Raw genomic sequence first — 23,583 nt, forward strand, 5'->3', positions numbered from 1 at the left:
CCAACCGGTCATAAGTCAAGGACCTTCCCTGCCCGGGAGTGCCGCGCATGCGTGGTGCCGCCCCCTGCGCCGGCCGAGGCGTAGCTGGCAAGTGGCAGAGATGGAGCAGGCCGACCACTGGCTGGGCTACCAACTGGCCCAGCCCAAGGGAGGTAAGGCACCCGCTGGAAAAGGGGAAAAAAATGGCGGACAGCCTTGCTTGGCGACCCCCGTGAAATGGTCGATCGACCCCATAGGTTGAGAACCGCTGAAATAGACAATGTCTTTCTAGAATATGTTTACATCAAGAGATAATTGGGACAATTTTGCTTTGCCAAATAGTGGCCCAAAAATATCGTTGATAATTGTTAGATAGCTGAAATAGCTCTTTTTACATTCGAGATGCACCCATCAAGCCCAAAATTCTATCACATGACTGCATTGACAAATGCTAAATTTCCTCCCTATGACAATTAGGGGTTTTGGTAGAAAAGCCTAGTTTACAACATCTGGACCATCAATAAAATGTTATCTTCATTCAGTGCCACTGAAGTCATGAACTTTTTTGTCCTCCTGGAACTACACACATATTTCTCCTAAGCTGAAGTTAGGATGAATCTTTAACTGTTAAGCAAGGCTCTGTACAAGATGAAGAAGTATTCTTCTCTGTTTCATATTTGTTTTTCTTCAATGCTGGCTTTCGATTATTTTGTAACATTATGGATATGACTATGATGTTTGATTTTTGTGAAGTCCTAGTGTGGTGCTAGGCATAGCCTAAACCAGATGTGGGCAATTTCCTTATCCTTAAGGGATGCATGTGAAGTTAGGAGAGGTGTAAATAATGAATGGCATCCCAGATGTTGCTATACTTATCCCAGTACTTCTTGCTATTGGTAATATTGGTTGGCCTTCTGGGAATTGTAGAACGGAAACATCTGGGTGTCACCCCACTTCTAGAAACTTCACATATACCAAGATCTTTCTGGTAGTGATCTTAATTGCAGATTTCTTGGTGCTTTCTGAACTTGGTTGTTGTTTTCAGATGTGTCATTACCCAACTAGGTAATATCATCAAGTTGGGTAATGAAATGTAAACAAATAACCAAGCACCAAGAATTCCACATTCAACCCTGAGCTGCATATATTCTCTTCTATTGGATCTTAACTGCTTTGCCATCACAGGAACGAGGAAAATGAGGGCTTTTCTTCTATCTTCCCTTCTGTGTGCCATTCTCGGATCATGACTATTTTGGTTATAGATTTCCTGAAAGGACAATTTCCCAGGGAGGCAAATTCTTAAAATTCCAGTAACTAAAGAAACTAAAGTGTTCCGTATTGGCATTTATGCCTCATTATTGTTGCTGGACCTTTTAGGAAGTCAGTCTTTTCTTTTAGGCCAAACAACTATAAAGCCTTCACTCCATGCAAAAGTTACTCTTGCTTCCATACTTGGTTTCTGAGCCTTTGAGAAATGTATCCTTTTAATCAGATCTGGCCTTACCATTGGGCAAAATGAAGCCTCAAAGTCCCATTCCTTGTTTCAGGGCAACCACTTCATTGCGAGTACATTCTTGTCAATATTCTTCACTAACCTGGTGATTTAATACCATGTGAACCCCATGAGTTCTGATATCTCCAGAAAACTCTCCCAGGAATCCCAAAATGTCCTCTATAGTGGCAGCATATGGAAGACCACGCAGACGAACACAGTCCCTGACAGTGGTGGGAGGCACAAACTGCTGAGGTAGCACAGGAAGAATAGGAGGAGTTGGGAGAGGAATGAGAGGAGCAGAGGAATACCTGTTCAGGACCTGCGAGCAAAAACAATAAACATGTTTAGAAACAGGAAATATACCAAATGATAGTGTAAGCTCTAAAGTCAGCTTAATGAATTTGAAAATAAAGACTCCCAACAAAGTGAGAGAGAGAGAGAGTGAGAGAGAAAATCCTAGCCACCCCATGTACATGATCTGGCTTTTCTTGTTTTGAAAGCTAACCCTTGGCCTTCACCACTCCAAAAACTACTAAGTGTAGTCCCTCGTGACTAAAAGACCATACATTCCTTATCAACACTGGCAGGTAGCAAATGTCTCTAAAATTTGGGTTACATTTCTCATGCTTTTCCCAAAAATGCTAGAGATTAGATATGGGGTCTTTATATGCAGGTATGTCTCTATCTCAACTACAGCTGCTTCCCAATTAACTGGCTAAGATTGTTTTTTTTTAAGTAAATTACATTGTCTAACTTCTCATCTACACCTTCCTGCCCTAACACTGAGATGGCCTGCTAATCATTTGTCAAGGACACATCATCACAGCAGGGTCTCTACCTCAGTGCCTGCCACCAATGAAGGAGGGACGAAAGCCATCTAGTAGGAAAATTTCTTCAATCAGAAAACACAACACAACTTTCTGTGTGAACGTTCTGCTGCATCAGGACTGAGTCACAGCAATACTATTCCTCACATCTGGCCAGTGGGCCTGCCTTGAACCATTGCAGGCTCATAATTAGTTTCTTTAATTTTGGAGGCCGTAACCTAAAAAAACATTTCCCTGGTTCAGATTATTTTTATCCAAAATGTGAAACTAAATGCCTTTTAGTAACCACCAACTGATATAAAAGGCATACTGTATCCGGTATCCAAAGATAATATATAGTTTCATGACTGCGTTTATTTTTCATGAATTTGTTTAATCTTCCATTAAAGACATTCAGATTGGTGACTGCTTTATTTTGCAGTTGTGAATTCCATAATTATCTTCAATTAGCACCTCGCATCATAATATTAGTGAATACTGGTTCTCACCTGCTGTACCTCAGCAGCTGTACTCCTGAAAAGTTCTATGTACCTTTTCCCCAACAAGTCCTTATGCTTTTTTAGTGCATTTTGTGCATATTCCTCACAAGCAAACAACACAAATGCATCTCCCGTTGGCCTATTGTCAGGGTAAGTCACAAAAAGGATTCCTTCTTTTCCACCTGTCACAGGACAGTGTTGACCAAAAAACGCTAACACTTCTTCTGATGTGACATTGAATGGGAGACCCCGCATACGAACAATCACTTGGTTTTCTTTAGATAGGAACTGGGCTACTTCATTGGATGTACCTTAAAGAACAATAAGAAACAACTTTTAGAAAGCTAGGTAACCATCCATAACCCAGAGTTATTATGAAAGGAAGTAGATCTAATGCAGTATTTCCAACCCTTGGCAATTTTAAAATGTGTGAACCTCAATTCCCAGAATTTCCCAGCCAGCGTGTTTGAGAAACACTGGTTTAGTGGCATAGCAATTTATGCATAGGGTGGCAACCTTCTTAGGTAATAAGCACAATGTGCAATTTTTTTAGTGGCATGGGAATGACACATACATACACACATATATATGCACAGTGGTATTATCTAGATTGCCAAGGTCTCTCCTCATTGACTAATTGACTAAATTTTTTATATTTTATATCCTTCACAGATTTCATTCAGGGAAAAATACCTGCATATGTGTATTTCCACATTTATTATTACACAATAAGTTATGCCTAAGACAATCTTCCTCAATCTGATGTTCTCCACATACATAGGCACTAACATTCAGAAATTCCAAGGTACTGTATATTAGGCCGGTTGCACTGATTTCTTTGCTTGCAGAAAACAGAATTCTTCACTGTAAACCACACTATTGTACAGAAACTCTATTCAAATGGCTTCTGGACTAGAAACTAAAAATTAAACTACTACAGGACTTTCAGATTTCACATTCTAGAAGAGCAGGTTCTGTATCCTCAAACCATGTGGTAAGCCCTAATGTTACCACCCAGTTAATACTGTAACTCTTGTCCAGAAACAATATGGACCATATTTTGTAAACTAGTGGTTTTAGTACTGTATGTTGCATGATCCCAGCAGTTGATTTAGGCAAGAAATCATGACTTACCATATTTGAATCAGGCTGGTTCTCTTAAATATTGAAAAGGCTTCAAGAAAGTGCCTTCACATTACCATCACAGCTTGGAAGCACCATCTGTATGGTTTAGTTAAATATTGCAATTGGGAATATCCGTGGATAATTGGACCGTCATTGTTTCTTGCCCTGTACCTCTAATCTTGTATCACATGCTGTGTGTGTGTGTGTGTGCCTTCAAGTCAGCGTTGGCTATTGGCGATGGCCTGCCAAATCTTCTTGGCAAGATTTCAGAAATGGCTTGTCTTTGCTGTCTTCCCTGGATTGAGAGAGAGTGACTGCCACAAAATCACCTACCTGCCTTTGTGCCTAAGACAGAAGTAGAACTCACATGGCACCAACTTGGCTCTCAACCTGCATTATGCTAGATAATAAATTAAGATTTTCCCATTTTTTAAAGTTGTACTGCTGAATTAATAAAAATTAACATTTTTATTGGTGTTTTGGATCAATGGCCAATTTTCCTTCTCTAATCTACAAAGAAATTGTAACTATCAAATTCTTGCCCTAAAATCATCTGAAATTCTTAATGGCCAACACAGTTATGTAGCCAGAAATTTAAAGATCCTGGCTAATTTAATCAATTTCTTGAACTTAACAGAAAAGAAAGGTTTTCTATTTAGGACTCACTTTCCCCAACCTGGATATGCTGAATGTGGCTACTGCTGAAAATTCTGTCACTTGAAGACTACCCATGTGGAAAGGACGCAATCACAGAAAACTGATTTAAAATGTTAATTTAGATTACAGGAAAATAAAGTTTACCTCCAGCAATTTTGAGGAAGTCCTCACCTGTTGCTTTGTACACCTGGAGATAAGCAAAGAAAAATATAATTAAACTCAGACAAACCTTCCACTATTTCACTCAAATATACCATTCAGAACTTGACCAACGCACCTCTATATACCGGTTCCCCATGTGATGCTTGTGTCTTTGTAATGCTAATTCTCTGTGTTCTTCACTTACAAACCTGACAAGCGCTTCTCCATTTCTTCTGCCCTGGGCATTGAGACAAAGCGCAGCCCCTCCTCTGAAGAGAGAGAGATAGAAAAGGTTACAAAAAAAAGGAACTTAAGTAGATGTTCCTTTTCATAAAAACTATATTTACGTGGAAAGGGAAAAAAAGTAACTCTGGTCCTTTTTTGATGTATTCAGATCTTCCTTTAAAAAATAACAATTTGATTAATTCTACAATGTGAATGTTAGTAAAAAGTTCACTTCCAAAATTAATTCAATTGGTGTTACTTGTAGTGAAAAGATTTTGAAAATAACTATGAGCAACACTTTATTTTGTTAAAAGATGTGTAGAAAATCACACGACCATGGACTTTTGATATTTAGTACCATCACCTGGATCTACAATCCCAGTGTCATCAGTGTGGTAGTCCTGAAGATGCTTTTTTAAAAGGCAACTGTACTGTTTTTCCTTGGGGAAAAAGAAGAAGACATTTTGCTTCTCATCCAAGAAGCTTCACCAATTATGACTGAATGATGGGGGGATGGGAAGAATAGGTACTGACGGGATGGTGAGGTGGGGAATGGAATGATTGTATTTCTTTGCAGTTATAGACATCAGTGTGGTAGTTATACCGTTACTCTGGAAGAGAGAGAGAGAGAGAGAGAGAGAGAGAGAGAGAGAGAGAGAGAGAGAGACAGAGAGAGAGCTGCTGCTTCCTGCTTCCTGCTGAGACAAAGCAAAGGCAGGAGCTCCGCCCAATAAGCTTGTCAGCTTATCCGAGAACAGCATGAGATCACTCTCTTTTTTACACACACACAGAGAGAGGGGGGGAAGCACAAGTGCCCCTCTCTGTCTCTGTCTCTCTGCAAATGGTGGAGGAGGCTGGGAGCTACAGGAGAAGGCTCAAAGAGCCACATGTGGCTCTGGACCCGCGGGTTGCCGACCCATGCTCTGGACTGTTCTATGATTTAAATGGTAAAACAAATAATTTTTTTCTTAAATTTTTTGAATGAATTCTGGATTTTCAAGGAGAGTGTTAAAAAAAGAAATCACTTCTCACTCTCCAATCTTTAATTAACTAAAGAAGGTGAAGTTGAAATCCCCACCTCCCGTTATGGAAATCCCCCCAAATTATATTAACTCTAAAAGTTATATTAATTCCTTAAAGATCATAAATTTGGTTTCTATTCTTGAATTGCTTGCAACTTTAAAAGCCCTTTCTTATGACTTAAACAATTAAAGAAATACAGAGTTTCAGCATTTAAAACTTTCTGCAGAAGTTCTGAAAACATCTGCCGAAGCATAACAAGCTACACTGATACTTTAATAAGAATGTATATAAAAAGAAAAGGAGTCAAGAAGCAGCTCTTCAGGATAGGTTTACTTTTTGAGTCCTTCCTTTATTAAAAAAGGAATTATCTGCTTTATAAAAGTGGGATATAAATAAAATAACAGAAAAAAGCAGCACAAACATACGAATAGCAAAATTACTTCTTAAGATTAAGAAGGAACCAGAGTAGTGCATTGGTTAGAATGCAGTATTGCAGGCTAACTCTGCCCGCAGCCTGGAGTTCAATCTTGACGAGTTCAAGGTTGACTCAGCCTTCCATCCTTCCTAGGTCAGTAAAATGAGGACCCAGATTGTTGGGGGCAATATGCTGGCTCTGTAAACTGCTTAGAGAGAGGGCTGTAAAGCATTATGAAGCGGTATATAAGTCTAAGTGCTATTGCTATTCTGCTGTAAGATTTGGAGCAGAATGGACCTTCTTTTAGAGCAGGAGGCTGTTGTTCATATACATTGCTTATAAATGTTGTGCCCTCCAATCAGTGTTGACTCCTGGCAACTTTAATGCCATTTGTAAAACAAAATTTGCTTCAGGCCATTTTATCAAATGGAAAAGCCCTTTCAAACATGCTTTTGCTATATAATATTCATTTGCATGATTTTTAATCTTGCCACCAGATGACTTTATACACCGCTCAAAGAAGCCGGGATAATCCTTGATGGAGTGCAAAGGTCTGGACAAATCTAAGATGGCATTCTTCTTTTTTCGTGTCTCCCATTTAATGTAATAGGGGATCAATTGTCATTCTTCTAAGTTTAGGGACAGGGAGATTGTGCTAGCATTCGTCATTATTGTCTAGGTATCTGGAAGACCATAAATTGCCACCTTGAACAGGAATTGGGAAAATATACTGATACAAACACATTCCTTCATACTGATGTCTGAATACGTTGCCTTTCTCTGAAGCCTGGGGAGAAAAACCTTTGGTTGGCTACCAAGTTCAGCCAATATGTGGACCTCTGGGGATAATGGAACATATCCAAACATAACAAGTATATCATTCAGACGGGACTAACTTGGCAATATTTATTCCTTTGAAGAACCTGGCAATGTCCTGGTCTGATGACTGCCAAGGTAAACCTCTGGCTCGGATCACAGTATTATCATCCACAAGTTCCATTTTGCTGCTGTAGATCAAATATAACGATAACTTTATTAATATATTTAATATTTTCATCATCAGAAACCACAACCAGAACACTATAGCTTTTCCATAGCCGTAAATTTACATCAGAACATTTTTCAGATAATTAAGTGGAGACTTTAAAATTCAACACCATTTTTTGAAATTAGAGATTTGTCCTCTAGTATGATGTAATTTGCTTCTGTTGTTCATATATATATATATATATATAAAAATTATATATAAAATTATATTATATATAATATTAATATATATATTATATATAAAATTATATTATATATAATTAATTATATTATTATATAATTATATTAATTATATAATTAATTATGTTATTATATAATTATTATAATATTAAAAGTGTTAAGAGTAATAATAAGAACTAATAAAACTAAATTAGAATAGAAAAAATAAAAAGTAACACAAAAAGCTAAAACTTCAGTAAGTAAAGAAAATAGGAGGAAAAAAGATAAAGGTATAAAAAGTAGCTTCCAATATTCTTTGCAGCACTTATAAGTACTATACAATTATATTTTAATCTCTCCTTCCAAAGTTACATGATGACTTTCTAATTCACGTCTGTTGTTCTGACTAATTTTAATTTTCACCTGTATGGATAAATATAGTCATTTACAATGCAGTGATTAAACTATTGGGGCTGTACTCTTAAGATGTTCCTACTGTGTGCTGAAGCCAAATGGACCTTATTTTAAGAAAATTCTATCCAGACCTGATGCTTCAGAAGCTAACTTGCCAAAGGTTGAATATGTAACACCCACCACCACCACTCTTATAGGATAATTTACAATTACTTTGCCATCCTAATTTTCTATTCCAGAAAGCAATTTCTAATATCTTTCTTTTCTATGAACAGTTCTTATTGGATATATTTATTTGCATATATGTATATATTTGTGTCTACACACATACAAAATATAGATATATAATGTTAAAATGTTTACATAAACATCAAAATAAACTGTTCAGGGTCATCTTATCAGTGAAATGGGCAACATATTAATTTAATAAAAATGCATGTATGTACACACACACACACACACACACACACACACACACACACATACACACTGATCAGCTTTAAAAAATAAAATATTCCATTCTTGCAGCTTCCTTTCTTTTCCAAGATTTGGCTAAATAATGCGTGCTGCAGCTAATGTTGGAGAAATCTCCCAAAGGCATTATGATTATAACATATGTTTGATGGGTACCACTAGTTCAACATTCTGTGGATTTTTAAGAATACAATGATTTTTCTTTTATAATCAACCCATTTTACTGTTCTTTTTAGCAAATCCATTGATGTACTACCTCAACATTTTTCTTGTCACAGGGAAAAAAAGATCGCACCTCAGGTGCCTTTGCAGTACTAATTTATTGGGGGTATTTACAGTTGGAAAGGAAGGAAGGTTGTCCAGCATGTCATATTCAGTGATATTCCAGTGGACTTGATATAAATAGAGTGGACACTTCGTGGAAAGGAAAGTAGTACTGACATTTAAAAATCTGCTGGGCTATGAACTGAGGATGTTTTATATATTGAGCAAATGCTTTAACCTGGTGTTTCCCAATATCAGCAATTTGAAGATATATGCACATCAACACCCAGAATTTTCGGAATTGAAATTCATACATCTTCAGTGACTGAGAATGAGAAACACTGCTCTGACTACTAAATTACTGGAACACGATTGGTAAGAATAGCTGAAGCTTAGACAGCTACAACACAGTGGTCACTGACCCAGACAAGGGGCAGTTTTCCCACTGATGAAATAACCAAAGTGTAGGGATTTGCCCAGAAGAAAACAAAGTTCAGTGGGCAAATTGGACAGTGAAGCTTGACAGCAAACACTACTTTCAATGTCGAACAGGAAAACATGGGCAGAGGTTGCATTTATGATGGGATGGAAGAATAGAAAACTTCATTGACCTTTAATACCAGAAATAATTAGTGGCTTGTACTAATGACAGAGAACCCTGGCAGTGTGGACATGCCCTAAAAGAGGGAAACTGAGCTTTAATTTCCTATTCCTATTCATCTACCTATTCATCATTGTCTTTCAGTACATATTGTTATTTTTCTATATTTGTGGGGAAAAAAGCATATACTGCAGTCATGAAAAAACCCAGCACTTGGAGTAGTTTCCAGTTGGGAATGGAAAAATTGAAATTCTGCGGAATGTGAGAGACATTGTGGCTGAAAAGCAGCTGCATATTGGATTGGATTGCCAGAAATTCTCTCTGGATAAAGGAGAGATCTTGAGATTACCCATATGTACTATGGGCAGCTATTTGTATTGAGCAGATGGCAGAAACTGAGGTTTTTTTGCAATCTCTTGCAATCAGCTGGGAGTCACAAGATTCCATCATGCTCTGAGTCACTAATGTAGCCTTCTTTGGGATTTAACATTCAATAAACCTCATCTTTTTAAACACTGAGGCTTATTTTTTATTCTTACTGTTGGTTAAAGATTGAAAAACCTCCAGGACATCACCTTATAGGTTTCATTGGCTTTCTCTTCAATCTGTTTAGAAAGAAATAAATGTATATGCCTGCAGTTTTATAAGAGTTTTCTTTTTTTGTAATATACAGCAAAAGGATAATTAAAGCGTTTATTTTAAAAGGGTTTTTTTCAAAGGATTAAGGGTTCAAATGAATTTGTATTGAAGAAAGGCTTTGAATTTAATTAAAAGGATCCTCTCTCTTACATTACATTTTTCTATAACAGTTCTTCAAAACTTCCCAGGATTCTTTCCTGAGAGTCAACATTCATTTTCTATTGTATTTGCTTTTGGTCTGGGCTCCTATAATTGTCCTATGTGTCTATATTTCTGCAACTAATGTATTCTAAAGGAAATTTCATACTGATCATCAGGGTCTAGAGAACACTATGTATATATGTGTGTGTGTTTGTGTGTATGTATATATTCTAAAAATATAATTTTCAGGAAAATAGACATATCTCATGAAGGCCTATTAATATGTTTAATAAATTGTCTTTAAAAAGTTTTTCATATTTTTATTTTAAGATGCATACTTACCAGGTTCCACTTTCAAATTTATAGTTCACCCTTTCTGGATCTGAAAACCTGTGGTCTATAAAACACAGAACAAAATCAATTCCATTTCCAACAATATGGTTGAATAGCAAAATGAAATATTATCCACCTGCGACAGATAGCAATAGCAATAACACTTAGACTTATATACTACTTTACAATGCTTTACAGCCCTCTCTAAGTGGTCAGCATGTTGCCCCCAACAATCTGGATCCTCATTTTACCGATTTCGGAAGGATTGGAAGGCTGGGTCAACCTTGAGATATAGATAGATAAGATAGATAGATAGATAGATAGATAGATAGATAGATAGATAGATAGATAGATAGATAGATAGATAGATAATGATCTCATTGCAATGCTTGCTGCTCTAGGCCCTTTTCCTTTACCCCAGCATTGTAGTGTGCATAGGATCAGAACTGTAGATTTGGAAGGGAACACAAAGTTCATCTACTCCCACTTTCTGAGATGTGCAGGAAAACCAGTTGAACTATTCCTGAGATTTGGCTATCTGACTTTAAAATCTCCAGACATGGAGAACCTTCACTCCCCATAGGTAGATTTATGGCAATGTCACCTGCTTCCTTCAAAAGTGTACTTTCCATGTATTAGCTGAGCGATACAACACATGTTTGCATGCAGGAAGAGTCAGTTTCATTTCTAGACACACCCAAGGAAGGTTGGTTATGCCCTTCTATATATCATCAAACATTCTTTGTAGTCCAGATGGGTTAATAGTTAATAGTCTGATAAGGAACATTTCTCTGCCTGAATCTCTCTTTATTTTAGTCCACTAATAGTATCCCACATTTGATTATCTCCTGCAATAATCTTCAGTATGGCGTTAGAAGAAATGACAGAATCACTGCTATCTGGTCAATGAGAAGGAAATAAAAATAGGTCCAATTACAACTACATACATCCTAAACCACAAAACTAAACTCCTGGTTGCTGAACCAGAATCTAAGCATCCCCCCAAGAGGCTTGCTAATTAAGATTATTGGGTGTTGCACTTCAGCCACACAGAACCAGTTTTGTGTAATGGTTAAGGCATCAAGTTATAAACCAGGAAACTGTAAGTTCTAGGCCTGCCCCTCAGGCACGAAGCCAGCTAGTGATTTTCAGCCAACTCTAAGAAAGAGGCAATGGCAAAATTGTAGGAATTAGGAGAGAGAGAGAGAGAGAGAGAGAGAGAGAGAGAGAGAGAGGGAGAGGGAGAGGGAAAGGGAGAGAGAGGGAGGGGGGGAGGAAAGGAGGGAAGAGGGAGAGGGAGAGGGAGGGAAAAAATTAGCACATTTAAAGCTGGATGCAAAAAGTGTAGTCATTTGTGCTCTGTCCATATCCTCTTTGTAGCTGTAACAGCCAAAACTTTGAGGGGCTAAAGAAAATTAGGTACTCAAAATCCATTTTATTCTTTTGACTATGTGCCATCAAATCAGTATTGACTTTTAGCGACCACAAAGATTTAAATAATTTTATACCTTAACAAGTCCTAAAAAAACAGTAAGACCTTCATTTTTGGAGCGCAGCCCTTGATGTGCTATGAAAAGTCTATTGCACATATCCGGCCAAGAAAACTGTGCCTTCTAACACTAAAAAAATTCCCATTCCTGCCTCAAAAAGGCAGTAGCAAAAGTAATATTGAATAGCTCTGTACATGTAAAATTAAACCAGCCCATCCAAAAGAATATCCTTTTTGCTTACTATAGGGTTCTGAAATTAGTGCTAAAATCACATTGCCCATATCTTCCACTTGGTGCATTCCAAAACGCTGTGTTGAGCTCTGCTTGTCAGGATTCAGATCTGAGTACAACAGTCAAGAATCTTAAAGCAATCGTTCAAATGGCAGACCTCTGGCATCTCAAACCATCCTTGCCCCATCTTTAATTGCACCAGATGCAAACCATGCCCCCACATGTCTATGGGCTTGGCTGATTTCAGTTTTGGGTGCGTTTGGTGGGATGCTAACAGCTGGTAAGGAAGTGGCTTGTTTCCTAAACTGTCTTCTTGGTCCTATTCCTGCACATGAAACCCTGACAACAAAGGGCAAAAGCATTCACCAAAACCCTTCTTGGTGACATCAACATATAGCCTCATGTGGCTTTCCAGTAACTGGGGAAGGGGTGAAAGTGCAGACTCAGCCCTTCCACTCTATAATATGATCACAATTTCTGGCACTTTTTGCTAATTTCCAGCAAACATGATGACTCAGTTAATGACTGCCCCAACTTACAACAGTATTTCTGCAGTCAATTACTCTTGTAAGTCAAGAACTAGTTGTATTGGTAATCATTTGTGGGCAAAGCTTATACATAATGTAGCAAAATTTTGCTAATTTTAGTGAAATAAATTTATCTTGATTGTTTAAAGATAGTTTCAAGTAAAAAATACCAGAGTGCCCTATTTTCTATCCCATTGCATCATTTTTTATTTATTTGTCCCATGTCCCTGTATCCCATTCTTCATTCCCATGGATTATCCTCTCTTAACACATCAATGGCAATAGAAGGGAATGCTAAAGTATACTATGCTGTGATCCATTTACCCTCTACAGCTTTTTCAGATTAGTGACATTATAATTATTTTGCTTAACCAAAGCATTTGTTGACATTTTAAAATATCATGATAAAAGCAAAATATAGAGCCTCTTAATAACCTGTGAGCAGCAGATACCCCTTGCTACAAGCTATTAGCTTCTTTTAAAAATTAATTCAAATTTCACAAGAAAATCCCAAAGGAAGATAAAAATCTGCCTCTGAAAATTACCCATAAAATAGTTTTGGCAATAGAAAAGCAGATTAAGCGAAGCATTCTGCTGTGCCTTTTATCTTGATTTGGGAGTTTCAGACTGTGAATGTGTTTCAGTGGTGGAGAATTTTCTCTTAGCAATGCAGCTAATTCTTGATTTATAGCCAGTAGCTTAGTGACCAAAGTTAAGACCTGGTTCTGAAGTTCTGATGGATGTGCCCCCTTCCCTGAAGTTATGAGCTCAGCAATTGGCTTGCATTTACGGCCAGTCGCAGTGTCCTATGATCACATGACTGCAATTTATGATGTTTTTGCCAAAAATCAGTGTTTATTTCTGGTTTCCGACAAAACTTGCCCATTGTAAACAATGGGTTTGCTTAATAGCCATGGCAAAAAATGTCATGTGATGACCTGCTTTATGCCCATCATGCCTTATGACTGTAATTAACAGCTCAATTATGGTCATAAGTCAAGAACTACCTGTATAATCTACAGAACAGGATGTTTAGTTGGTTTGGAATAGCTCTGTAGTAGCTTCCATATGGTTACATTGCTACTCTACATTTATTAAACCTAAATTCTAAGATTGCATTCTCAATGTTACAATACTCTATTTTCTTCTACACACCTGAATGACATCTCAAAATACAACTCAAGTAAGCTACACAATCTTGTTCTATGTAGGCTTATTAGTGGCTGTATAATGCTTTCTGCACATCTGTTTAGAGCAGTGTTTCTCGACCTTGGCAACTTTAAAATGTGTGGACTTCAACTCTCATGCTAGCTGGAGAAGTTTAGGAGTTGAACTCCACATATCTTAAAATTGCTACGGTTGACAAACACAGATTTAGAGGATAAGGGGAATGCATTCTCTGAAGGCTCTTGACATGTAAGTAGCCAGTGCAAGCTTGATTCACTCCACCCTTGGGGCATTTGCTACTGTGAACCGGCTAAGCAAGCTTCACAAGTTGAGAATTGCAGCTTATTAGTCAGAACAGAGAAGACTGACAAATTTTCCAGTGCTGGTATTTATGGGTAAATTGAAGGACAGACCTGGCCCTTTAAAATTCCTAGTTCTTTTCTCAGCAAACATCTTTCTAATCTAAAGTAAAATTCTGCCTTATAGAAGTGTGATTGATCGGTGTGACTATAAAACTTCTAAAAATAAAGCCTACTATACCTGTCACCTCAAAGATGAAAGTCAGACTGCACTCTAGGAAAAATAAAACTGGGATACATCATGAAGGCTATAATTAAGGTTTATATCCCACTTTTGCTCTAGGGAAAAAAATAGGATGTGTGTACTGGTACCTTTTCCAACTAACAAAAGTTTTTCATGAGTTTCCATGTTACTTGGAAAAAATGCTACCAGACATGTCCTGATTTTTGTCATAATATGTTAATGTAGCTTTCTCAATGTCTTTCTTCTATGGGTGAAAGAGATTTTATTCTTCCTAGGAATCATATTTGGAAATTCATCCCCCTGTGAGGTAGATTGCTATAGGAGACAGTGACTGGCTTCAAATCACTCAAGAAACTTTTGTCATTGAAAAAGGACTGTTTTAAAATTGGAGAGTCAATATAGTGGCTGCTTGATTAGACACTAGGAGAGTCCTGCCTCCCCCAATCTCCAGTTTTGGCCAGTGACCTTGTTAGCCCAAATCACTCACAGATTGTTATTGTTATTGTTGTTGTGGGGAAAATAAGAGCAGGGAGCATTATATGTGCTTGCTTTGAGTGGTAGAAATAAAAGTGGATATAAATCAAATCAATTAATCAATCCTATAAAAAAATAAAAGCAGAACATAGGATTACTTAGTTAAATTTAGAAATCTAGAAACTGGAACTGGATAGTAAGCATGTTAATAATTATATACAACAAAGGCATACTTTAATTTTAAACCATGAAAGGTACTATCTGCATCATCATTACTAGTAACATCTTGTTTTTTTCCCATGAAACTTTTTCATTAGAATTATTTCCCTATATATTTGTCATCATATGAAATATATCCTTTCCTGTTGTCCAAGATCTTGCCATATTCCCTATTTGGCTTCAATTAATGTTCCCCTCTTGTGAAATGAGTTTTTCATGTTCTAAGGTAGGGATTCCTAAGCTTTCAGCCATCACACCTCCTTTTAGTGTAATTTTAATGTAGAAAACCTCCCCTAAAAATCTGAATGCCTAATGAACACAAATGAACAATGCTGACTGAACAATTTCCTAGATAGCCATATATGTCTTTATTTCTTTATATTTTCTCAAACATATCACACTAGAATTTATCAGGTAAAGTTCCCTTTGCTATCAATACTATCTATAAAATACTTGCTTTGAATATATTTAATTTTACTCAAGAACAGACTGTAATCATAAATGTGTAAACAGCTTATATCGAGTCACCATATTGCTTTCAATCCATTGGAAACACTGGTCTGTTTTCTAATAAAATCTTGTAGAGAGAAAACTTCAATCTGAATTGTCTTGCTCCTAGTCCAACCCTCTGATCTCTCTTATATTGTACATAGTTGATATATGAAACTGTATCTCATTTTATTTCTTTTAAATTAAAAGCACCTGTTAGAATTTATATTTGGGGCAAAGGAATAACTCAGAGACATATTGTTTAAATATTTTTCTTGTGCATTGATCTATCTCAAAATGCAGTGTTCTTCCCAATCCTTCTATAATCAAAGAATAACACTGAGGATATCCAAGAACATTATTTACCATCCTGACTAGATCACTAAAACCCAACTAACACAAACTGGGTGGTGGAAAATGTCTGAACCTAACAGTAATTAATAAAAAAGAAGTTTAAATTGTTATTGCTTTTCAGATTTCAATTATAGTGGACATCTTTCTTCAAAAAGGACTTGAATTTAAAAGTAGATCTAAATATGTTTGCATTTATCTCTTTAAATAAAATGTTGAACAAAACTGATTTAAGTGGAGAGAAACTGCTTTCAATTAAACTTTCCTTCCAAATTTTCGCCCTCTGCATGAAAGGTTTACGGCCACAGATTTGGGATTATTTTTCAAGTTCTACAAAGGCTTTATTTAATTGCATGCAAACATGTTTTAGCAACCGGTTAGAGTGCATATTTTCCAACCTCACTGCATCACTGCTTATTGTTCAACAGAAGCTGCAACTGTCTTTCTGTTCTTAGGGTTATTAACATATATAGAACCTCCCATTGCCTTGTTACATATCTCAAATGTCTTTACATGTTGGGACATGTACCCTAGAAATGGGGAACAATGAATTATTGCTTTATCCAAGACCAGTGCTTTAACATCAATGCCACTTTATCCCATAAATTGTTAGGCCATGGGAAAACTCATTCTGGCAAAGAGAAATTTCAGCCTGCATCGAATACAGAAAGAGCACATTTGTTCAATCCACCAGGCATTACAATTATTATAACTCAGATGATAATCAGAAACCCTGGACTTGCAAGCAACTTGTTATAGGTAGCATTTTCAGCTCTCTACTCAAGCTTGTAAGGTAGGGCAATAAAATCATCCTCACTTACAACGATGGCAGTTCCGACTTGAACAATATGTACTCAGGGCACATTTTTCTTTTAAAAGATCCGTAGAAAATATCATATAATCCTTGATATTTCACCAAAACAAAGCACAAAGACAAAGCAACTCCAATTCGGCCAAAGGATGTAATTTCATAGTATAAGGATATGCTATACAAGCAAACCATGTACCAAAGCCATTTAACAGACCAATATATAGAAATTATCCAAAAGCTGAATTAATGTTGCTCTAGGTATTGCCCACAATTAAGAATATAGTTAGTAAATGGCACAGTATTAGTGCTACTTTTTACTGGTATTATTTATTTATTGCACTTTTGTTTTTAGAATCATAACTTTGTTGCATACAGTATTAACATCTGTCAGCTAGCATGACTTTAAAATAAGCCTATTCAATGGAGTTTTCATAATAAACTTCCTTAAATAAATAAAATGTGTTGGCGTATCTGAGGGTTATACATACATACATAGACAGACAGATAGACACACAAACACAAACGTATTCTATTCTGCAATCTATTGGTTCCCCAATTTTTATTCTAGTTTTGTATGTTTTAACACCTATCATTGGATCTACTATTTTGATTTTCTGTAGCTACTTCCTGTTTTTTTTTTTAAAAAAAATCATTTGGCATATTTAAAGTTATATTATATAGTTCTTATTAATTGGGGTGAGATAACATTTTTCATCTACATAAAACCGATATATAAACTTTTCTTAATATTAGAGAAATATACAGATAAATTATGTATTTATTAAAAGGATACATTGTATCATGGAACCAGCATCTAATTTGTCAATTTCAGGTGAGCCAGGACAACACTTCTTGAATTCTTTTCGGAGATCAAAAAATGAGTAGAAACATTCAGGTAACAAGATATTCTGCAAAACAAGTTACATTTAATAAACCAAGATAGCAGTCACCATTTGTAGTCCAAACTATCAATTGATAGCACGGCCAATTAATTTAACTGACCACCCACTTACAAAGAGTTGTATTAATTACACATTTGCCAAGCAGAGTCCTTCCAAGAAGCAATTCCTGACCTATCTTGATGACAAGTTTCTTCTTCAGTAAATGAAGAAAGACAGAGGAGAACCAGCTACCCTAACCCTAACCAAGACCAAGTGGAAAGAGAACTTTCAAGGAAAGTAGCCCATGTAATCATGAAATCCCTGAATTAGCAGAAACCAAAATTAACTCTAGTTAAATGAAGATTTTGGACTTTGAGTGCATTGTAGAGAAAAATAAAAAAAATATTCCATGACAGGAGAATAGTGTAGCAAAAGGAACCCAAGATGGGTAGCAAAAACACTTAAAACACAATTTGAGCAACAAAGAAATGGAAGAAGGCAGTGTAGCTCTGTAAGAAGCTAGTGAAAATCTAATAAAAAGACACTACACGTTAGTCCTCAACTTATGACCACAACTGAGCCCAAAATTTATGTTCCTAAATGAGAAATTTCTTAAGTGAGTTTTGCCCCATTTTATGCATTCTATTGCCACATTTGCTAAGTGAATCACTGCAGTTGTTAAATTAGTAACATGGTTGTTAAGGGAATCTTAGTTCCCCATTGATTTTGCTGGTCAGAAGGTTGCAAAAGGTGATCACATGACCCTGGGACACTGCAACCGTCATAAATGTGAGTCAGTTGGTAAGCATCCGAATGTAAATTATGTGACCATGGGGATGTTGTAATGGTTGTGTGAAAAACGGTCATAAAATTTTTTTTCAGTTCTGCTTAACTTTGTACAGTCACTAGGTGAACTGTTGTAAGTCATAAATATGAGCCAGTTGCCAAATATCTGAATTTAATCACATGACTATGGGGATGCTACAGCAGTTGTAAGTGTGAAAAACAATCATAAGTATTTTTTTTTCAGTGCTGTCATAACAGTCATTAAGTGAATGATTATAAGTTGAGGACTACCTGTATGTAGGAAGTGGAAAAGGGATAGGTAATCAAGGAAGAGTAAAATCATATAACTTATATTTTCAAGGATGTTGGCAAGATCAGAACAAGCTGAATAAGCAAAGAAAGTTAAGAACCAAAATAATTTCTTCTAGTATGTTCAGAATATTTCATTTTTGATGTGGTGCCATTGTGCCCACAGTAAAAAAATGACAATAAAGGTTATCTTATCTTATCTTAGAGAAAAACATCACTGGACCAGCTGCTTTGTAAAAAAAAAAAAGGTCAAAGGAACCAAAGTTAACCATGAAAAGGTAGATCTAGTCAGCTCCTAATCTGGTCTGGTCCTTTTAAGAAGAGGATGTATATACACTCTGCTGAGCACTTATGACTAAATGGCTGGAGGAACAGAATTCCAAGTTGGATAGTATTCTAGCTAAGGAATGTTCCCTGCCCTCGAACAAATTCAAATGTAAATTACATCTGGACACTGAAGGAAATTGTTGACAGTCTGGTCTATCTTCTCTCTATTATTTTTAAGAATTGCTAAAGTAGAAACTGGAACAGGTACAAAAAAAAGGAGGGCAGTGCAGAAGATTAGAGAATTGAAACAAACTTATGTTAAAGAAAGAAGAAACTTGGTCTGAAGAATGAAGGAATTGACAAAAAGATGACAAAAGATGACCGAATGGGATATGATAGAACTCCATCATGACCTGAAAGGATGTCACACAAAAAAGATCAAGATCTGTTCTCTATCATTCTAGAAAGGAGTATTGAACAATAGTTAAAAGACAGCTACTTCTGATTAAATGTTCTGAGAGTCTGCTTAATATGAATATTTCAAGAGTGGAATCAATTATTAAGAAGGGTTTTGCGATCTCCTTGGTAGTTCCAGCCCAGGGCAAAGTTGGACTTCGCTGGCCAAAAATACCTCTTTGAAGCCAGCAAATCTGCCAGCCTTTCCCACTGTAGTAATCTATTAAACCTCTGCTATTCCTAGCTGGCAGATTGCTGAAGTTACTGGCTGGGATCAACAAGGGTTCTTTCTAACCCAATGTATCTGGCAGCCATCTGGTTAAAAAAACAGATTTATCTTTTGCCAATACAAACAGTTCTCAACTTATGACCACACTGGAGCCCAATATTTCCATTGCTAAGCAAGACAGTTGTTAAATGTATTGTGCCCCATTTTACAATCTTTCTGGCTTTCCCATTGACCTTGGTTGTTGGAAGCCAGCTGGGAAAGCTTACAAATGGTGATCACATGGCCCTGTGACAGGGCAACTGTCATAAATACATGCCAGTTGTCAAGTGTCCAAATTTTGTTCACATGACCATGGGGATGCTGCAACTGGTCATTAACTGTGAAACCAGCCATAAGTCACTTTTTCAGTCCCATTGTAACTTTGAACAGTTACCAAACAAATGGTTGTAAAGATTGCCTTAGGCAAAAGATATGATCAGGCTTCTATATTTCAAGAATATAGCTAAAGGAGAAATTAATCTGCCTTAAATAAATTTAGATTCTAGTTTTTTTTAATTACCAATTTCATATTTACAGAAGAAAAGGATAGTGACTGTGCTCGTATATTATGCTAAGTCATAAACTGATAGATTCACAAAGTGGTTTGGTTGATTTTGGCTTAGTGTGTTGTATGAACCTATAGATTTTATAAAAGTTCTTCAAAAAGGCTAAACTCAGAATTTGCAATTAAGGCGGTGGTTCTGACTTTTCAGGCTTTGCCTGCAGTGTTAATGATTTTAAACGGAAAGTAAATAAAACACCCATACTTCCTTCTGTCTTAGTGTTTACTCTGAAAAATATTTCTAGACAAAGTCCATGAGCAAACATCCATTTTAAGCCTTCTCTTTGGTTTACATAAAATATTTAACCAGATCAATCATACTGCCTTATTCACCACAACATTTTATAAGATTTTATACCCATTTGATTGCAATTCAAAACAACATAGAGATGTGCAATTCGACATATAGTTGCCCTAGGAAATTAGGAAATGCCCTAACTTCAAATAGCTGCCATTACTCATACAATGCAAGGATTGTTCAATTGAACTCATCTTAAAGGAATGACAATACAATCCCTCTCACCCTGTCATTTTAAAATAGGTTTGTCTCAAGGTTAATTTCTTAAATTTTATTTCAAAATGATATGTTTTCAACATAACCACTGTACAGTTATTGTTTTGGTTGAACAAAAGAGCAACCCATCCTACAATAGTTTCCCAGCTTTGAGAACAGCTGTTTTTCTTTGCAGCAACAGTTTAAGAAGATGGGCTGAAAGTCTTCCATCCTCAGCTGTAAAGAGGAAATTTTCCTTGCCTTGTGAAGCTAGTTGATGCTCTGTCAGACTATAAATTCCAGACAAGCACTATTTCTTTGCATGGCTGAGAGAAAGGAGAAACAAAGGAGTGTCGATGAAGTGCATGCTTTTGTGAATGATTGATTTCTGTTTTGTGATACATTGACAGACACCTGCTTCAAGCCCCTTGAGACGTCTGGAGGGACTTCATTGCTGAAGGAGACTGATTTTGTTACAGGCTGAATGTAAGCTGGGGTCCACGTGATAAATGAAATCATGTGGGTAGTATTGCAATATGTCATCAATTTAATCTTGCTCAGAGGCTGAGTAGACAGTGGTAGGTTTGTAGCAACTATGACTAAATGTAAACTAATTTCCCCCAAGAGTTTGCCAAGCTAGATCAGTTTATTTATCACTGCTCTCTCTTTTATAGAATAGCTGAATAACCACTGTCAATGCCATTATAAAACAAAAGATCTACAGCTTTGCTATAGGATTTGTGCAGGATTTTAGAATATATAACAATGCAAAAGAAGATAATGAAATTTGTTCATTTAGTGGGAAGGGAGGATTAAAAATATATAGTCTGTTGAGCCTTTATACTAAAAGGAGGATCAAGTCTGCTTGGATCAATTAAGCACCAGCTTAGGTTCCAGTGCCTTAAGAACGTAAGTGTTTTATTCAGTGACATAGTCAAAGAGCAGAATGTTAGCAAGGATTGAGACTGGTCAATTACAGCTTGAACTCAATAGATTTATGAGAAATAACACCTCCTTGTCAAGAAGAACTCTATTAATAATAAAGGGAAAAAAAGAGAAAATAGTAACATATGAGTGGCATGATTTCCTATTTTCTAAAATTGTGAGTATCAATCACGATTCACGTGCCACATATACATATTTTTGTCACAGACAATTAACACTAAGGCAACAGTAGGAATGCTTGGGGAATAGATACTGTTCACTACCAGAATTTCAAGATCTACGGCACTGTGATTTTTGAAAATGTGGATAAGAGATTTAATCTCTTTGAACAGGTGAATGATTAAAAAAAATTAAATACACTAACTGCAGCCAAATATAAAGTCACTATGCAGAATTGTTATAATACAAGCAATCATTACTGGGCTAAACACATTTAAAAGATATATTATCTATGGTTACATGTGTCACATTTATTCTAATCATTTTAGGATCACTTGCAAGAAATCCAAAACAAAGCAATACAGGTAGTCCTCGACTTAACAATAGATCGTTTAGTGACCGTTCAAAGTTACAATGGCACTGAAAAAAGTGACATGTCCATTTTTCACACTTATGACCACTGCAGCATCCTCATGATCATGTGATTTACAATTGGATGCTTGATAATAGGTTCATATATATGATGGTTGCAGTATTCTGGGGTCATGTGATCTCCTTTTGCAAGCTTCTGATAAGCAAAGTCAATGGGGAAGCCAGATTTGCTTAACAACCATCTTACTAACTTAACGAATGCAATGATTCACTTAACAAATGTGACAAGAAAAGTCGTACACTGGGGCAAAACTCACTTAAGAAATCACTTAGCAACATACATTTTGGGCTCACTTATGGTCATAAGTTGAGGACTACCTGTACAACCAAATAAGCAGCAAACAAAATGCCTGAACAAGAGTTGAGGACAGTCTAAGAGGATTAAATTCTTAGTTCAGTGTTTCATATTCTTAGCAATTTTAAGACGTATGAACTTCAAAACCTGTGGCTGGCTGGGGAATTCTGGATACATCCCTAAATCTTAAAGTAGCTAAGATTAAGAAAAACTGTTCTAGATCAGTTAAAAACTTTCCCCAGGCATCTAAAAGTCATGTACCACAAGGCTCTGTCTTAGGCCCAGTACTCTTCAATATCCTCATCAATGACTTAGAGGAGGGAATTGAAGGGGAACTTTTCAAATTTGCAGATGATGCCAAACTGACAGGAGTAGCCAACACCCCAGAAGACAAACTCAGGATCCAAAAAGATTTTGACAAACTTGAACAATGGGCCCTATCCAACAAAATCAGTTTCAATGTGGAGAAAAGCAAAGTCTTACATTTAGGCAGGAAAAATCAAAGGTACAAATACAGATTGGATGAGACCTGGCTTAAAAACAGTAACTGTGAGATGGACCTTGGAGTCCTACTGGACGATCACTTGACTATGAGCCAGCAGTGTGCAGCAGCAACCAAAAAAGCTAATACAATCCTGTGTTGTAAAACAGAGGCATAGAATCAAGATCACACAAAGTATTAGTCCCGCTTTATAAAACCCAAGTAAGACCACACCTGGAACACTGCAGCCAATTTTGGTCACCGTATCACAAAAAAGATGTTGAGAGTTTGGAAAAAATTCAGAGAAGAGCAACTAAGATGATCAAAGGCCTGGAGACTAAAACATATGAAGAACGGCTACGGGACTTGGGTTGGGCTAGTCTAAAGAAAAGAAGAAATAGGGGAGACATGATAGCAGTGTTCCAATATCTGAGAGGCTGCCACAAGGCAGAAGGGGCCAGGTTGTTCACCAAAGCACCAGAGGGAAGGACAAGAAACAATGGTTGGAA

General features: G+C 36.6%; 1 protein-coding gene across 2 annotated transcripts in view; it reads right to left on the reverse strand.

Moving 5' to 3' along the window:
* Nucleotides 1-23,583, reverse strand: part of ESRP1 (epithelial splicing regulatory protein 1) — a 39,321-nt gene that overhangs the window by 10,929 nt on the left and 4,809 nt on the right. For both annotated transcript variants that reach the window (XM_039348672.1, XM_039348673.1), the window contains exons 4-11: nt 17,534-17,648; nt 12,170-12,268; nt 10,448-10,502; nt 7,263-7,373; nt 4,840-4,972; nt 4,707-4,749; nt 2,790-3,091; nt 1,575-1,793 (exon numbers count right to left, since the gene is read on the reverse strand). In XM_039348672.1, coding sequence (XP_039204606.1) covers nt 1,575-1,793; nt 2,790-3,091; nt 4,707-4,749; nt 4,840-4,972; nt 7,263-7,373; nt 10,448-10,502; nt 12,170-12,268; nt 17,534-17,648 — 1,077 coding nt within the window. The remainder of the gene's footprint in view (nt 1-1,574; nt 1,794-2,789; nt 3,092-4,706; nt 4,750-4,839; nt 4,973-7,262; nt 7,374-10,447; nt 10,503-12,169; nt 12,269-17,533; nt 17,649-23,583) is intronic.

This window comes from Crotalus tigris, unplaced genomic scaffold (genome assembly GCF_016545835.1).
Source record: "Crotalus tigris isolate CLP2741 ecotype Arizona unplaced genomic scaffold, ASM1654583v1 scf7180000018168.854452, whole genome shotgun sequence".
NCBI classification, from domain to species: Eukaryota; Metazoa; Chordata; class Lepidosauria; order Squamata; family Viperidae; genus Crotalus; species Crotalus tigris.